At 45.1% G+C, this 13461-nt stretch overlaps 1 protein-coding gene across 5 annotated transcripts in view; it reads right to left on the bottom strand.

Annotated features, from left to right (window-relative positions):
* Positions 1-13461, bottom strand: part of LIMA1 (LIM domain and actin binding 1) — a 68628-nt gene that overhangs the window by 43129 nt on the left and 12038 nt on the right. For all 5 annotated transcript variants that reach the window (XM_035103789.2, XM_035103791.2, XM_035103792.2 and 2 more), the window contains exons 2-3: positions 7678-7814; positions 170-215 (exon numbers count right to left, since the gene is read on the bottom strand). In XM_035103789.2, coding sequence (XP_034959680.1) covers positions 170-215; positions 7678-7796 — 165 coding nt within the window. In that variant the 5' untranslated portion in view covers positions 7797-7814. The remainder of the gene's footprint in view (positions 1-169; positions 216-7677; positions 7815-13461) is intronic.

Raw genomic sequence — 13461 nt, 5'->3', positions numbered from 1 at the left:
AGCTGAGGAGCCAAACAAAAAGCAAGTTTCCTAGTCAACACCAGATGAAGAGACAAGACAACTCCCTTGAGGACACTCAAGAGCAGCCGCTACAGGAAATGGAGAAACTCCAATGCTGACATGGTTTCCACATGGCAATTCATTCCATAAATATCTTTTCAATACTTACATTCCTTTTTTTCTCCGCAGTTGCTTCCTCGGCTGCTTTCTGGTACCTTTGTGGGGAAAGGGGTAGAGAGAAGGGTTGGTGAAATAAATGGAGAGAAATAGCTTTATCCTCAGTCCTAAACTTGCCAAGTGAAGCACGCACAAAGTTTGTATGTGTAGGTCGGTCATTCGGGAATCTGCTAAATGTTGGATGACTGACGAGGCTGCTATGACAAAAAGAAGGAAGTTTGGGGAAGGAGAAAGAAGCCTCTACAAACCATATGATGTCATAAGCCCGTAACAAAATATTCAGCAGCCGCAATAAAAGTCTTAAGTGCCTCCATTAATTGTGGCATGATCTTTCATGTATGGCAAGCACCACCCTCTCGATTCATGGGTACAGATACAGTTACATGCATGCAAATGGGTAGAGAGGGAGAAAATGGCAAAATGACTGGAAACGAAACTTCACACATCTCAGTAGTCCACAAAAACCTATGCCCACATTACATCCATTCAGTCTTTAGGATCCCACAAGACACATCGCCATTTACACTGCAGCAGCAAATTGTTTTAAACTGTGCTTTAAAAGTTCTTTCAAAGCCAATTTTATGCCAGACTACCAATTTGGGGGAGATTAAGCCCCAGAGACCAAATAGCAAACATGCGCTGGATTATGGAGATAGCTAGAGAGTTCCAGAAAAACGTCTACTTCTGCTTCATTGACTATGCAAAAGCCTTTGACTGTGTCGACCACAGCAAACTATGGCAAGTTCTTAAAGAAATGGGAGTGCCTGATCACCTCATCTGTCTCCTGAGAAATCTCTATGTGGGACAAGAAGCTACAGTTAGAACTGGATATGGAACAACTGATTGGTTCAAAATTGGGAAAGGAGTACGACAAGGTTGTATATTGTCTCCCTGCTTATTTAACTTATATGCAGAATTCATCATGCGAAAGGCTGGACTAGATGAATCCCAAGCCGGAATTAAGATTGCTGGAAGAAATATCAACAACCTCAGATATGCAGATGACACAACCTTGATGGCAGAAAGCGAGGAGGAATTAAAGAACCTTTTAATGAGGGTGAAAGAGGAGAGCGCAAAATATGGTCTGAAGCTCAACATCAAAAAAACCAAGATCATGGCCACTGGTCCCATCACCTCCTGGCAAATAGAAGGGGAAGAAATGGAGGCAGTGAGAGATTTTACTTTCTTGGGCTCCTTGATCACTGCAGATGGTGACAGCAGTCACGAAATTAAAAGACGCCTGCTTCTTGGGAGAAAAGCAATGACAAACCTAGACAGCATCTTAAAAAGCAGAGACATCACCTTGCCGACAAAGGTCCGTATAGTTAAAGCTATGGTTTTCCCAGTAGTGATGTATGGAAGTGAGAGTTGGACCATAAAGAAGGCTGATCGCCGAAGAATTGATGCTTTTGAATTATGGTGCTGGAGGAGACTCTTGAGAGTCCCATGGACTGCAAGAAGATCAAACCTATCCATTCTTAAGGAAATCAGCCCTGAGTGCTCCCTGGAAGGACGGATCGTGAAGCTGAGGCTCCAATACTTTGGCCACCTCATGAGAAGAGAAGAATCCTTGGAAAAGACCCTGATGTTGGGAAAGATTGAGGGCACTAGGAGAAGGGGACGACAGAGGACAAGATGGTTGGATAGTGTTCTCGAAGCTACGAACATGAGTTTGACCAAACTGCGGGAGGCAGTGCAAGACAGGAGTGCCTGGCGTGCTATGGTCCATGGGGTCACGAAGAGTCGGACACGACTAAACGACTAAACAACAACAAAGCCCCCTGTGGCCTCCGACTGCAAATGGTTAAAAGCCCTTAACTCACAATGCAGTTTGAAGATGACTTGCTCTGCATTTAAATGCTCAACTGTCCCCAAATTAAAGCCAGTTGGAGGAGACACCAGAGTCAGCAGCTCTTGATAAGGCCTGGTTACCACACTCATGACTAATGTTCCCCCATAGCCTCTCCCCTGAATTTCATATGTACTCTTTCAGTAGCCTGCAGATATGTACTCAGTCCTTCTTGCAAGCCATTCCTCAACTGCGTATGTGACACAATGGACCCACCAGACAAGCATCCCTCAGATGATTTATTCTTATTCTTAACCTGGACCACCACCAATGTGGAACCCATCCACTTTCAAGGTCAGGGTTCCCCAGCATGTGGGTCAGGCACACACAAGTGTGCCCCTGCGCATGAGGATAGGGGAGTACAGATTCTGTGGCATTAGGAAAGGAAGATCACAGGACACCTCTGGTCCCCTCCTAAAGCCCAACAACAACAACAACAACAACAACAACAACAATTTATTATTTATACCCCACCTATCTGGCTGGGTTTCCCCAGCCACTCTGGGCGGCTTACAACAGAAAAATGAAATAAAATAATCTATTAAACATTAAAAGCCTCCCTAAACAGGGCTGCCTTCAGATGTCTTCTAAAAGTCTGGTAGATGTTTTTTCTTTGACATCTGATGGGAGGGCGTTCCACAGGGCGGGCGCCACCACCGAGAAGGCCCTCTGCCTGGTTCCCTGTAACTTGGCTTCTCGCAACAAGGTAACCGCCAGAAGGCCCTTGGTACTGGACCTCAGTGTCCGGGCAGAACGATGGGGGTGGAGACGCTCCTTCAGGTATACTGGACCGAGGCCATTTAGGGCTTTAAAGGTCAGCACCAACACTTTGAACTGTGCTCGGAAACGTACTGGGAGCCAATGTAGATCTTTCAAGACCGGTGTTATGTGGTCTCGGCGGCCGCTCCGAGTCACCAGTCTAGCTGCCGCATTCTGGATTAGTTGTAGTTTCCGGGTCACCTTCAAAGGTAGCCCCACGTAGAGCGCATTGCAGTAGTCCAAGCTGCAAGCGGGAGATAACCAGATAACTGGCGAGACAGTCTGCAGGCAGGTAGGGTCTCAGCCTGCGTACCAGATGGAGCTGATAGACAGCAGCCCTGGACACAGAATTGACCTGAGCCTCCATGGACAGCTGTGAGTCCAGAATGACTCCCAGGCTGCGCACCTGGTCCTTCAGGGGCACAGTTACCCCATTCACGACCAGAGAGTCCTCCACACCTGCCTGCCTCCTGTCCCCCACAAACAGTACTTCTATCTTGTCAGGATTCAACTAGGGAAGGTCAAAGGAATAAAACAGTATTTCTGAATCCATTTTTACCAAACCAGGTTAGGAATTTGAGGCAAAAGGAGCACAGCCCTCCTGGTTCACAAAAATTCAGCGTACCTCAGCAAGGTTCTTGGACGGGGGGGGGGAGCATTTCTTTGTTTTACTCACAGTATTTTTATACCATTCATTAGCAGTATGTTCTAGGGGTGGTGCACATTTAAACATGCCTGATGATCGTCTTCCAAAGCAACTACTCTATTCCGAACTTAAAAATGGAAAGCGTAATGCTAGTGGTCAACAAAAGAGGGAAACAATGGCCTACGAGCACTCCAGTGGGAGAACAGCCTTTACCAAAGGTGCCGTGGACTTTGAAGACGCTCGAACTCAGGACAAAAGGGAGAAACGTCACTGTGATCAACTTCTGCCTGGAAACCTATGTCGCCACTGTGGAAGGACGTGTGGATCCAGAATTGGCCTCCACAGTCACTTATGGACTCACTTTAAAAGTGTGTTCATGGAAGACAATCTTATTCGGCTACGAGTGATTAAGAAGAAGAAGAAGAAGAAGAAGAAGAAGAAGAAGAAGAAGAAGAAGAAGAAGAAGAAGAAATTTAACAAACCCACAATATGAACATTCCACCTACCCAGGGCTTTCTTTCAGCCGGAACTCGGTTTTGGCACCTCTCAGGTGTGCGCCATTGCCATTCTAAGAGAACGAGGGATGCGTTCCTGGAGAGTTCCGGCACCTCTTTTTCTAGAAAAATAGCACACCGACCTACGCTTGTTCTGACTGGAGCGGAATATAAGGCGCCTCAGGATCCTACGCCTCCCGCTTCAGCACCACAGCCACACAACCACATTTTCCCAGACACCCCCAGGACTTCCAAAGCCATCTTGGCAAATGGCCAAAATTGCATCTTTGGATGAAACTCCAAAGATGCAATTTTGGCCATTTGCCAAGATGGCTTTGGAAGGGGACTGGGCAAATTCATGGAGAACAGGTCTATCAATGGCTGTTAGCCATCATGGCGGCTATAGGGAATTTCCGTGTTAAGCAGCAGCACGCCATTGAATGCCAATGACTGGGGAGAAAGAGATGGGGAGCACAGTGGTACCTCGGGTTACAAATGCTTCAGGTTACAAACTTCACTAACCCAGAAATAGTACCTCTAGTTAAGAACTTTGCTTCGGGATGAGAACAGAAATCGTGTTCCAGCGGCCCGGCGGCAGCAGGAGGCCCCATTAGCTAAAGTGGTGCTTCAGGTTAAGAATAGTTTCAGGTTAAGAACGGACCTCCAGAACGAATTACTTAACCAGAGGTACCACTGTACTATTGTCATCATGTGGGCTTTCCAGAGGTATCTGGTTGACCACTGTAGGAAACAGAATGCTAGACTAGATCCATTTATATTTTCTTCCCCAATTTATATATTTTCCTTTCCTGTAAGGGGAATACATGGTAAGCAATGTTAGATATATAAGCTAGGTGTCAAATGGCTCCTTAAACCAGGGTCACTAAAATGGAATTTGGGGGGGCTGGATGACTCAAAAGTCATATTTTTAATTACGACTTTTTGGCTCCTGAAATCCACTCTGATTCTGCAGATAAAATATAATGGATGGAATTCTACAGGATGTGTTGCTAGTGCGTGAAAACAGTCAAGATCCAAGGATCCCCAGGCATGCACCTCCAAATGATGGAGATGGCAAGCGCCATCCTGGCGCCCGGGCATCTTCATTTGGTTGCCAATGGCCAACAGCCAGGTGCAAATTGTGCTTGGCAAATTTCAAATCCTGATGGTAACAGTCCCTGCAATTTATAACTCTGTGCAGTAGATTAGGATAGGAATTAGTGACTGGCTCAAGGTCAACTACAAGGTCAGCTTCTGGGCTGAGCGTCAATAGTTGGCAGCAAGGTTTCCTGGGTGCTGGTCTAACACTCTTAAGCACCTCACTTTGCTGGCTCCCTTATGCGGCAGGGGGCTCATTCCCTGCCACTTTATCAATTTGCTAGGCTGGAGAAACAGTACAAAACAAAGCAGAAAGCTCCTACTTTTGCATCTCTCCCTAATAGCTGCCAAGTCTCCCGCTGAAAAATGCGGGATCAGCAGCGGCGCAGCACCGGAAGTCACTTCTACGCATGTCTGGACATGCGTAGAAGCAACTTCCGGTGCCACGCTACCCATGTCTGGGCACCAGAAATCGGGCGGCGCCAGGACCCAAAATGGAGCCTCCCTGGCAGGTAGGAAATCTGGGGGATTTACGGGATTTTTTCCAATTCGGGCTACCAGCGGGAAACGGTTTGAAATACGGGGGTATCCCGCGAAAAACGGGAGACTTGACAGCTATGCTCTCCCTGCACCCTGTGCTCCAAAATGTTGAATTTTACATGGGACAAGTGGATAAATAAAAGCATCTTCACGCTGGCCCAGCCCAATTCTTCTTGCCACTGGGTGGCATCTGACCACAATAAATGTGCCAATGTGAAGCATAACTGGAAGCAAATAAATGCAGGGCGTTTTTAGTTCTGGAATCCTAGAAGCAAAACATGGATCTGCTGCACAGGGATTATGTAGCACTAGGATTCAGAGAAGCAGTGCTGGATCTGGGAATCAGGAACAATACTTCCAAAGAGGGAGATATAGACAGACAAACAGACAAACAGACAGACAGACAGACAGACAGACAGACGGATATTCCTTGTTTTAAACGTTCATTTTTGCAAGGGGCTTTGAGTTTCACTTTTGGGGAGGAGGGGACCAATAAATATAACTATATATATGAACAATCCATATATAGATACACAATCCATGCTGCTAGTTCTCCTGAAGACTCTGGATTGTTTGGGATTCTACTGCACTTTCTAAAAAGAGGCCAATAAAGTACTCATTGGAGGTGTTTTAATTAAAAAAAAGTACAGGATCAGGACATTATTAGTAAAAAAAAATCAGATGTCTGTAAACCTCCTGCTGCTGCATGCTTAACTGTTGGGGAGGGTCTATTTTTCAGTGGGTAAGAAAATTACGCACAAGCACTGGCAGAAGAAACATCACATTAGGCCTCTTAATAGGCCGCATTTCTTAAGCAACAAGGTGTTTTAAAATATTCAGAGTGGCTAGCCTCCCGTGCCCCACATTGAATGCTTCCACATGCAGCCAGTTCCAATTTCTGTCAGCGGAGAAGGCGTTGTCATGTTCATACCAGCTAGGATTGCTGAAAGCATGGGTTACAAAAGCCAACTCCTTTTGATTCTATTATTTCCTCCTTCAGAAACCTCAAACTGAGCTGCTATCTCTATCAGGAACCCAGTGGAAGCATTTCCTGAAAACACTTACAGTAAGGTAGATGATTTGGCAAGCTACACACCTTAGCTACCATGATGTTTGTTTTCCTAGCTCAACAAAAACATGGTGACATTCCCCAGTCCTCTGTTCAGTAATCTCTGCAAAGGAGAACAGCTCTGATACACAGGGGCTCAGTTCAGACATCACAGCAAACACTGGTTTAGTGTGACATCTGAATTGACAACCCATAATCACAAATGCACCTCCAGAGGCCATTAAAATAAGAAATGCAGGGAAGACAGAACAAAAAGCAAACAACTTGTTAAAGCATAACTCACCTGTACACCTGGGAAAGTCAAGCCCAGTACTGGGTATATCTGAAGGAGCGTCTCCACGCCCATCATTCAGCCCAGACACTGTGGCTTTGAGGGCCTTCTGGCGATTCCCTCACTGAGAGAAGTCAGGTTACAGGGAACAAGGCAGATGGCCTTCTTGGTAGTGGTGCCCACCCTGTGGAACACCCTCCCATCAGATGTCAAGGAAATAAACAACTATCTGACTTTCGGAAGACATCTGAAGGCAGTCCTGTTTAGGGAAGAGTTTTTAATGTTTGAAGTTTTATTCTGTTTTTAGTGTTTTGTTGGGAGCCACCCAGAGTGGCTGGGGAAACCCAGCCAGATGAGCGGGGTATAAATAATAAAGTTGTTGTTGTTGTTGTTGTTGTTGTTGTTGTTGTTGTTGTTGTTGTTGTTGTTGTTGTGTTTTAACTTACAGGAATACGAAACCGTGGTTTGGAGGGATGGGAATGTCCAGATTAAGTCATAGGGAAGACCTATGTCAAGAATAATGTTCAGTTTCTCTAGCACAGGAGTAGAATCATAGAATCTTAGGGTTGGAAGGGACCACGAGGGTCATCTAAGGACAACCCCCTGCAGTGCAGGAATATTTTGCCGAATTTGGGGCTCAAACCCCAGATTAGGAGTCTCGGGCTCTTCAAAATACATACAAAAAAACCCAAATATGGTCAGCTGCTAGTTGTTACCACTGTTCTCATAGAAAGAACAGTCAGTACTCTTGGACAGGACGGTCACAGAACTTACTTGGAGAACCTCTCCATGAGAGCCGATGACTTGTTCTTGTTGACAAAAGACAACTCCTTGGCAGTGATCCTCAGAGAATGAGAAGTCCATTGCCTTCTGTTAAAGGGAGATGGCTCCATCTTGAAATGCAGCAGTAACTAGAGAGCGAAGGGGGGAAAAAGATTTTACATCGAATACTTCTCTTGCTCCATGGCAGACTTCTACATTTCTCTTCATTCCACTGCCTGCTCTCAAGTTGTTGTTGTTGTTTTTTAAAAAAAGGATGAATTGGTTTCATGCTAGATTCCCCAAAATATGCCTGAAGAAATATTAAGTTGAATTACTAAAAAAGAAAAACATATCCACAGCAAGCAAGACACCCCCCATCTTATAGTTGCGTAATCTGCATTACAAGAAGAGGAGGTTGCAGTTGAGGAGCCTCAGCAAATGCAGTTCCCATGCAAACACGTCTCAATGAGTTATGGGTAAGTTCAACTGTAGTGGAAGCTCTATATTAGGCATCCCCAAACTGCAACCCTCCAGATGTTTTGGCCCACAACTCCCATGATCCCTAGTTAACAGGACCAGTGGTCAGGGATTATGGGAATTGTAGTCCAAAACATCTGGAGGGCCGAAGTTTGGGGATGCCTGCTCTATATTGTAATACTAGCTGATTATCTTGAAAAACAACAACAAAAAAGCCAAGCACAGCAGAAATAATGGGTGGTAGCCAACTAACTTATTCCACCTCTTCCTCCCCTCTCCTCCCCCAAGACTGTTTGCAGGGCTCCCCAAACAATTTGGAAGAGATTAGGGGAAGATGCAGAGAAGAGGGGGTTGTTCTATTGCACAAGCATAAATCCTTGCACTGACAAAATGAGTTAGTTGGCTGCTACCCCATGCATCCCTGCTCAAACTGTTTTAAATTACAATTTGATGTACCGTATTTTTCTGTTTATAAGACGCCCTCTATTTTGGGGGAGCCCAAATTAAGAAAACACCCCTCAGCACTACCTGTGTATAAGACGAGCCCCAATTTTAAACCTTTTTTTTAAAAAAAAACAACAACCTTGCCTTATACACGGAAAAATACGGTAAATCAAAGGCAATGCAATAAGCTTAGCTCCACTCATTTATGGGTTTAGTTACTGGACGCTGTACTATTGAAGCCTATGGGTGGCATTATGTTCATTGCAAAGGCTGCCAGAAATGAATGCTTTGAGGACTGGGGAAACCCAGCCAGATGGGCAGGTCTAAATAATAAAAATGTTGTTGTTGTTCTTGTTCTTGACATTAAAAGAAGAAATCTTGCTAATGCGCAAGCCCTACACTAACTATGGGACAACACTGGCTAAGAAGAACCAATCCAGGCATCCCCAAACTTTGGCCCTCCAGATGTTTTGGACTATAATTCCCATCTTCCCCGACCACTGGTCCTGTTAGCTAAGGATCATCGGAGTTGTAGGCCAAAACATCTGGAGGGCCACAGTTTGGGGATGTCTGAACTAATCAATGATATGGCAGGGAGCAAGAATTAATAACCTCTGAGGCATCTGAAAGGTAGACCAAAAAATAATAATAATAATAACCAATAGCATCCTTTCCCAAGGTGGTGAGTGAGCATTTCCCCCGAGTTACCACGAACTGCATGAAAGTGAGCAGCACTCTCATATCTTTCCTCTGGATTCCATCACCATAGTGTTATGAGTCTGGGGGTTCTAGACTCCCCTAAAATGCTGGATCCAGTAAAGAGCTAGAATTTAATCGAGCTTCCTGAACCTCTGGATCCAGCAATAGTTAAAATGTAAGTCAGGCCAGCTTCCCCAGGAGACAGCCTGGGAGATGGTGCTTATTATTTATTAAATTTGTATACCGCCATTCCTCCCAAGGTCCCTGTTCACAAAATGAAAACACCAAAATACGTAAGAGATGGGCCATTCATGGAGAACAAAAGGAGGGTCATTAACAAAGTGAGGATTATTACTATTTACTACTACTACCACTACATACGCATGAAGTGTTTCCCCCAGTATAACATCAGGGCTGGACATGGGGAGAGTAACAGCAATATCAGAAGGAAATGCAAATTAAAAAAAAAATCAGACAGTGGTAATTACAGAGTTAAAAGTTGTCTGGTAACACAAATTTCCCTGTCCTTGGTATGCCGATCAAGAGAGAAAATGTGCTAAAAAACCCTTTGTCTCTGGTTCAATCCACAAGCAATAACATTGAAGTTCCTGGTGAATTGTAAGCCAGGCTGCAGTCTCCCTTTGAAGTATAATTCGCTCCGGGGATGTTCCCCTACTAGCTTTTGAATAATGTCATTTCTGATGTCAGATTCGTGTCCATTTATTCTTTTGCAGAGGGATGGGCCTGTGTTGTCCTCCTATGAGGACTACAGAAGGGGCATTGCTGGCAGATGATGGCATATATCACACTGGATGAGTAAGGGATGAATGGACCCTTGATTTGTGGGTGACATTATTATGTCCTGCAACAGTGCTGCCAAAGGAGACACAGGGACAGAGCGGGCATCAGAGTCTGCCAAAACAAACAAACAACACGAAGCAGTCATTCAGGCAAGATGACGGGCAAGGGAGGGCTGATTTTCCCTCGGCTCACTCTGAGATTTTAAGAAGGGGAAGAGATCTACTGAGGGAGGTGAGGTGCCACTACATCAAAACACCTTAAATCCCATTTTGCAGGCAGGGAAGCTAACCAGGAGGAGACACTGCTCACGTAAACCCAGTTCCCAAAACCAGATGCAGAGGCCCAACAGTAGCAAGACCCTGTTCAAATTAAGTACGAGAACTGGTTCTTCTACTTTGCTAGCTTGGGAAAGTGACCTGACCACAGAAACCAATCTAGAGGAAGTTACATTCCCCTGGGTGGAGGTTGACCCGAGGGACAGACTCTTTCTATTCTCTGGAATAATAAGAGGAGCAGCAGCAGCAGAGAAAATGACAGGAAAAGGCAACAAGAAGCAGGGCTTGTTCCCATGCACATATACATTCATAAGTGGATGAGAAAGCATAGCTATAACATGAAGTACCAAGCAGAGTGAATTGTGGAGGGTGGGGCACACAGGAGGGACCCTTGGCCTCAGACACAGACAATTTTTAAGCATTTGGCAGGTTCCCCAACTTGCTCCTGTGTGCATCAGATCCAAAGCTGAAAACTGAAGCACACAAGGGATGTGATCTGCTCACAGACTGTATATGGACTCTCTGGGATGTTTCCTAATATCACAACTTCACTGCATATTTGTCAGTTTGCCTGCATCAGTGGCACCTTCCAACATGTCGAAGCAGGTAATGAACTATCACCATTCAACTATGGGACAAGAGGTTCCCCGTCCCTCATTTGCGCAATCCAAGCAAACATGTTTGGCCCTTAGACAAGCCAGTACCGTACAGACTAGGCTAGAACCCTTCCCTTGTTTGTAGCTACTTTCCCATGTGCCAATTCCAGCATGCTAAGCTCCCAACCCACGGCCCAGCCACAATGTCGTGTCTCCGCAGTTTGTGTGAACCTTGCCCTAAGCTGCCAAGACAGAAACAGCCATCATGCAAACCAGTACAGGGACATAAGTTCATGTCACTTGTCCCTGTTGGGGCGCAAAGGTTCAGCCTTAAGTATAATGCCACACAGCTGTTGCTCAAGTAAGTTGGTCTGAGTCAAAACAAAATTTAAAAATTCCTTCAGTAGCACCTTAAAGACCAACTAAGTTTTTATTTTGGTATGAGCTTTCGTGTGCATGCACACTTCTTCAGATACTATGAAAGCTCATACCAAAATAAAAACTTAGTTGGTCTTTAAGGTGCTACTGAAGGAATTTTTTAATAGAATTGTAGAGTTGGACAGGACCCTGAGGATTATGCATTCCAACCACCTTCAATACAGGAATATGCAGTCGTTCCATACAGGGATCGAACCTGCAACCTCGGCATTATCAGCACCAACCTCTAACCAACTGAGCTCTGCAGGCTGCTCTATACATTTTGGTCCTTATGGTATTTCATGTGCTTAAGAGGTCAGTAACATACTTTGTGTTCTTAGAGGTCAATAGCAAGAACACAACAGTCTGCATTAAGACAAATGCACCAAGTTCTTCCTTACGAGCCTCCAAACAAACAAAAAGCCTGTCTTTTGCCTGGTAAAGCAACCAGTTCAAGGGGTTGCCAGAGGGAGCACAAAAAGCAATGTGGTAAGAATGATTTAGCTCCACTTGGAAAATAAGACTGAGAAGCACAGAACATCAACCACTGCCAGGGGCATTAAACACCACAGGTGTTGTATGAGCTCACGCATACGAAAGCTGCCAACCATTTAAACATGGATTAAGTTTAAATAAGTTTGCATTCCACCAAAACTTTGCTATGGACCCCTTTCTGAGATACTGCAGCATAAGGATTTAATATTAAAAGATGAGCTTTCTTACCAACACTACTTGGTGTATTGCAGACACACGCCAGCAACAAAATAGCCTCAAACAATGAGTAAGTGTGCCACACAATATCAACCCTGAAGATTAATCCTGCAGATTAAACTGACTACATATATTACTCTCCTCCCTCCTGCTCTTTTTTTTGCATTAGATTAATGTTTTATGCCACTGTATCTCACTACACTGGAGACTTTTGATAGGCACAGCCCCACAATTTCAAATTACACATTCACTCGGTAATAAGATTATGTTTGCTTACAAACCAATTTATATGCTCTTCTTTACCGCTTTAAAAAAAAAAAGGGTGAAGCTTCTCCAACTGCAAAATGCTATCTCAGATGGCTGCGAAAGCTCCGTTTTAAGTGCCCATATGAACTTTCAGGTCTACGGGTTTTAGCACTATTGATTTCTGCAGAATGCATTGGTTCCCTTTAACTGTTCCAGACTCTGCTGTGTCAAACGTCAATAAAGGCTTTCTGCATGGACTGAACTGCACATTGTGGAAGACCCCATACAGGGCATTGGCCTCACTCTTAGGCCTCCCCGTTGCCCAACAAACTGAGCATGCTCTGGAATATTTGTCTCCCTCCGCCTGCAGTTTCAGGGCAGGACCGGCTCTCGCACCCAGAGCTTGCTTGCCAGTACTGAGCTTCTCACAGAGGGATGGCTGATAAGCTTCCAAGGAAGTCCAGGGTTCCCTCCAAACAAAATTAGCAGAGGCCATCCAGGTTGATGGCTTTCACTCCCCGGCTTTTTCTCATCCCGGCATGCCCAGCGCTGGCTCAGGGCAGCTAAGTGGCTTTTGGGTTTTTTTTCTGGTTAATGTTTACACATGAGCACTCATCTGCAAAGCAAACATTGCCTAGGTAGGTCCTCTTGCCGCTCCCCATGAAACAGAAGCTTTGGAGAGCGACAAATGTGGACTTTAGGATCCCAAAGCAGCCCTGCATGGTTTATGGAGTACAGAAGCTGATCCATAGCTGGGAAACCAGTCAGCTTTGCTTAAGTCAGGAGTTCTGAAATTCAATAAAAGCAGCGGGGAAGGGGGGGGGAGATACAGAAAGCTTTAACACAGCGACTGCTAGGTGCCCCAGCCTCCTCAGCAACTACATACAGTACAAGTCAGAAGCAGAGAACAGCACGTTCTGAAGCAACAACAGAAAACTTGCAGGCTTTTGCTAAAGCTTTCAACAAGCTTCAGCTGGGACGTTCACTCTGCCCTACAAATTATTGCTAAGAAAAACAGGGTAAGAAAGGTGAAACTCTGAAAGCAATTTGAAGAGCTCAGTAGCTTTATGGCTTTTTTCTCCTCGGCCTAGAGTCCACTTGCCCTCTAAACAAGTGCTTAGCCTTAGAAA

Source organism: Zootoca vivipara, chromosome 2, assembly GCF_963506605.1.
Source record: "Zootoca vivipara chromosome 2, rZooViv1.1, whole genome shotgun sequence".
Classification (NCBI taxonomy): domain Eukaryota; kingdom Metazoa; phylum Chordata; class Lepidosauria; order Squamata; family Lacertidae; genus Zootoca; species Zootoca vivipara.
The sequence above is the reverse complement of the archived record's forward strand: the minus strand, read 5'-3'. Positions and strand labels throughout refer to the sequence as shown.